The 4,006-nt window shown below is 68.3% G+C and overlaps 1 protein-coding gene across 1 annotated transcript in view; it reads right to left on the bottom strand.

Moving 5' to 3' along the window:
- Nucleotides 1-15: 15 nt before the first annotated feature.
- The window catches only part of PLXNA1 (plexin A1), a 38,442-nt gene continuing 34,451 nt past the window's right edge, over nt 16-4,006 (bottom strand). The window contains 6 exon segments of the mRNA XM_027768809.1: nt 16-776; nt 983-1,133; nt 1,260-1,472; nt 3,109-3,278; nt 3,384-3,574; nt 3,690-3,791. Of these exon segments, the coding sequence (XP_027624610.1) occupies nt 681-776; nt 983-1,133; nt 1,260-1,472; nt 3,109-3,278; nt 3,384-3,574; nt 3,690-3,791 (923 nt within the window). The 3' untranslated portion in view covers nt 16-680.

Below are 4,006 nucleotides of genomic sequence, written 5' to 3'. Positions count from 1 at the left end.
TTCCGATCTAGAACACACCCACCCTGGCGGTGGCTGCGGGGCTGGGGCAGCAGCGGGTTGAGGGGAATAAATAACGGGAAGGGGCGCTCCGGGCACAGCCGAGGACAGAGGGGGCGCCTGGGGTGTCTGCAGCCGCTGCCTAGCCGCAGCGGCCCCCGCAGCCTCCATGGGAGGGCAGGGAGCCGGCCTGCAGGCCGGGTGGATGTGGCTCTGGCTCGGCCGCAGACACGCGGTGAATCGAGGCGGCAGTGCGGCCGAGCTCGGCAGGGCAAGGGCCAGGCTGACGTCACCTCTCTGCTGCCAGGCAGACCTGGCCTCAGGCTGTGGCTAGTGGCAGCTTGGGGAGCTGGGCCTCGACGCCCAGCCCTGTCCTGGCCTCAAGGAGATGGGCCAGGCCAGCTGTCCCTCCCTCCGGAGGGCCGGCCTGAGCCCTCAGCCCCTCCAAGGCCGCTCCCTTCTCCACAAAGGCCATGGGGCAGCCACGCCCTTCCAGCCAGGGCAGCAGGTCTGAGCACAGAGGTGGTGCCCAGTACCGTCACATCTGCACCAGTGAAGAGCAGGTCTTGGCCAGGCAGGAGAGGCAGGGTGCGAATCCGCCATTGCTGAGCAGCACCGGCGCCTGCCGGGTGAGGGCTGCCCTGGGGCCCCTTGCCCGGCCCCCACTGCAGGCACCGCCGGGCTCAGCTGCTCAGAGCCATCGTGTCCACCACCTGCTCCAGCTTGCTCCGCAGCCGCTGCCGCCGCGCCTGCTCATCCTTCTCCAGGGCTGCCAGGATCTGCAGGGCCGGGAGGGGTCAAAGCAGGAGTGACTGTGCTGGGATAGCCCCCTGCGCGCCCCCGCAGGGGTGGTCAGGCCTTTCCACTCCCCACCCAGGGCCTGGGTGCAGGACCTGATCCCGAAAGCCCTCATCCGGAGAGTGGGCCCGCTGCCACCCCTGCACCCCAGGGCTCTATGGCCCCAGCACCCAGGCCCGGACCTCACCTCGTCCTTGTACTTGCTGATGTACGAGTAGATCTCGTGCAGCGCGCTCATGCTGTTGAACTGGCTCAGGTGCAGCCGCGACTGCTCGGCCAGGTAGGCGCTCATGTCCTGGTCGCTGATGGCGGGCATCTTGGCGATGTCAGCGTAATACCTGCGCCGGCCAGTGAGGGTATGAGCGGTGCTGGCCCTGCCCACCTCTGCACCCAGAGCCCCGCCCACCGGCCCCCGCTGCCCATCTCTGCACCCAGAGCCCCGCCCACCGGCCCACGCTGCCCACCTCTCCACCCAGCTCTTGTAGTTGGGGATGTCCTTGGCGTAGAGCAGCTTGTTGGAGGGTGAGTCCTTGCCCAGCTTGTGCTCGGACGTGGAGCAGGAGTCCATGAAGGTCTGGGCCACCACCGACAGGCAGGCGTCCGTGATGCTGCTCTTGTGGATGTCGAACACGAACTGCGGGTTCTTGATCACGTTCACCCAGAAGCGCAGGGGCAGGCTGCGGGTGGCCGGGCGGCCATCAGACCCTCATCCCAGCCACGCCCCTCTGAGCAGCTCAGGGAAGGGGCTGGCCGGACACTCCCGGGCCCCCACCCCTGACCTCCAAAGTGGGTGTGGACCACCACTAGGGGGCGAAATGGTGGCCTGGGGTCCCTCAGTGAGTGCAGACTGTCCCCTGCCAAGGCCATGTTGCCCCACACTGCCTGATGGCTCTCAGGGAGAGTCGCTTGGCAGACGTGCACACGCGTCACGCACGGCCTCATGGCCCCCGCAGGCCGGCACCACCCAGGCCAGCATACAGGTCACGCCCTGCTCCTGCATGGAGGCCACAGTTCAGCCCTAGCCCGGGGACGCCGCCCCAGAGCCCAGGCCTCTTCCCACACACCACCCAGGGAACGTCGTCAGAGGTCCCCAACAGCGCGCCTGGTGCTCATCTGGAACGGTGCGGCTCAAGGTGTGGACCTTGTTCGCTGGGCCACAGGCTGCCTGCTGGACAGCACCCAGTTGGGGCACCTTCCCGCACACGCGGACACAGGACGCCCCTCACCACAGGGGGCTGCGGATGGCACTGCCAAGGGTGCCGCCTCCTCCGCATGCCCCCTCGGCAGGTCAGCGGACGGGCAGCTCACCCAGGCTCAGCCCACGGTTCCTCACTGACTCGGGTGGGGCTGGCACCAGGGAGGGCCTGGCTGTGCCCTGGCTCGGGGAGGGCAAAGGGAAGTGAAGCTGGCATCCTGGGGGTGGGGAGGGTGTGGTCTGTCAGGAGGGGATGAGGAGGAGGTGCTGGGGGCCAGGGCACGGAGCTCCTGCGTGGCTGTGGCCAGTGTGGCCCAAGGCACGTGGGCTCAGGGAGCCACTCATGGTGGGGGGTATAGGAGGGCGTGCAGTGTGAACTGGAAGGGGACCTGGATGGGGTGCAGGAGGAGGGCCCAACACTGGGGGACGGGTCACCCTGACCTTGGGTCTGGTCTGAGCAATGTCCCCGGAGCTCCCCAGGGCTGTAGTGAGCAGGCCAGATGCACCCAGAAGGGGGCCATGCAGGGTGGGGTTCTGTGGGCCTGCCCCCAGAGGTGCACTGGCCGCCCAAGCCAGGGTGTGCCTGGGCAGGGGCCTGGACTAGTGCCTAAGGCTTCAGGGGCAGAGCAGGAGAAGCCCAGGGTTGAGCTTCCTGCGGGGACAGAGAGGAGACCAGGGCTGCAGTCAGGGAGCCACAGCCAGGGAAGGGAGGGCCTGCCCAGGAAGGCGGCTGGGCCCGGAGAGAGTAAGGGAATTGCAGGCTGGGCCCTGGGGAGAGACCAGAGGGCCTGGGCACACACCCCTCCCACCCTGGGCCTGGCCAGCCTCTCGGGTGTGCACACCGGGGCCAGGCGCCTAGTGCTCATTCACGGCCGGTGCCTTCTGACTGTCGGTGCCAGGCCGCCCTAGCCAGGGCACTAGGGAGTGCTTGCTGTCGCTGTCACTGTCACCCTCGTCATCATGACCTGCAGCCCAGGGCTGGACCACCAAGCCCCTTCCTCACACAGCCCTGCTGAGCCGGCACGCCTAGGGCCAGCTCTACGTGCTGCAGCAGAGGGTGTGCCAGACCCGGCCGGCAGGCGTGGGGCTGTGCCGTCCTCGGCCCCCGGCGGCCGTACCAGTTGCTCTTCCAGGTGTGGCGCACGTCGGAGTCGTGGATCTGGTGCTTGTCCGCCTGCTCGTCTAGGAAGTCAAACATGTACTTGATGGCCAGGGGCAGGGCCGAGCCGCGGTGCGCCGTGCTGAAGATGGTCTCGAACAGGTCGTCCACGAACTTCTGCAGTGTGCCCTGCAGCGGGCAAGTGCACGCTCAGGCCTCACCACCGCCACGCGGGGCGGGGGCCGAAGCTCGCTGCGCACGTGCCCTCGCCCACGCGGCCACGCCCCGGCCCACCTTGGTGGCCAGGAGCCGCGTCAGGTAGATCTCCGAGACCATCTTGCTGCCGCGGTCGCCCTCGCGCTGGTCCAGGTGGTCGTGGTTCTTCACCAGGTGCCACAGCTTGGTGCCGCTCTCCAGGTCGGGCGTGATCATGGGCGTGCGTGAGCGCAGGCTGTCGGGGCTGCTGGCCGTGCGCAGCATGCTCTCTGCGGGCGCGAGCCCTCAGTGCCAGGCCGGGTGGAGCAGGAGACAGCACGTGACGCGCAGAGGCAGTGAAATGAGGTCCCATGCCCCCCCCCCCGCCGCAGTAGGGCCGCTCACCGTATCTGCTGAGGGACTTGGTGAAGGTGGAAGAGTTGGAGATGTTGTACGCAGATGTCTGCTTTGGCACCAGCGCCACCGAGGAGCCGTCTGTCACCTGCGGCAGGGGCCAGAGACAGTGTGGCAGCCTGGACGCGATGGTGCCCTGCGACCCAGTCTGTGCCTGTGGGGCTGGCTCACAGCACTGCCTCAGTCCCCATCCGTAAAGCCTCAGGGCTGAGGGGTTGTCCTCTAGAGCCACGCCCATGGCCGCTGCCCCTTGACGCCCAATGCGGGCTGCCCCGGGCCCTGCGCACGGCTCACCTGGTGCCCCCCCC

Source organism: Tupaia chinensis, unplaced genomic scaffold (genome assembly GCF_000334495.1).
Source record: "Tupaia chinensis unplaced genomic scaffold, TupChi_1.0 Scaffold147500_2, whole genome shotgun sequence".
Taxonomy (NCBI): domain Eukaryota; kingdom Metazoa; phylum Chordata; class Mammalia; order Scandentia; family Tupaiidae; genus Tupaia; species Tupaia belangeri.
This window is presented reverse-complemented; position numbering and strand designations above follow the sequence as displayed.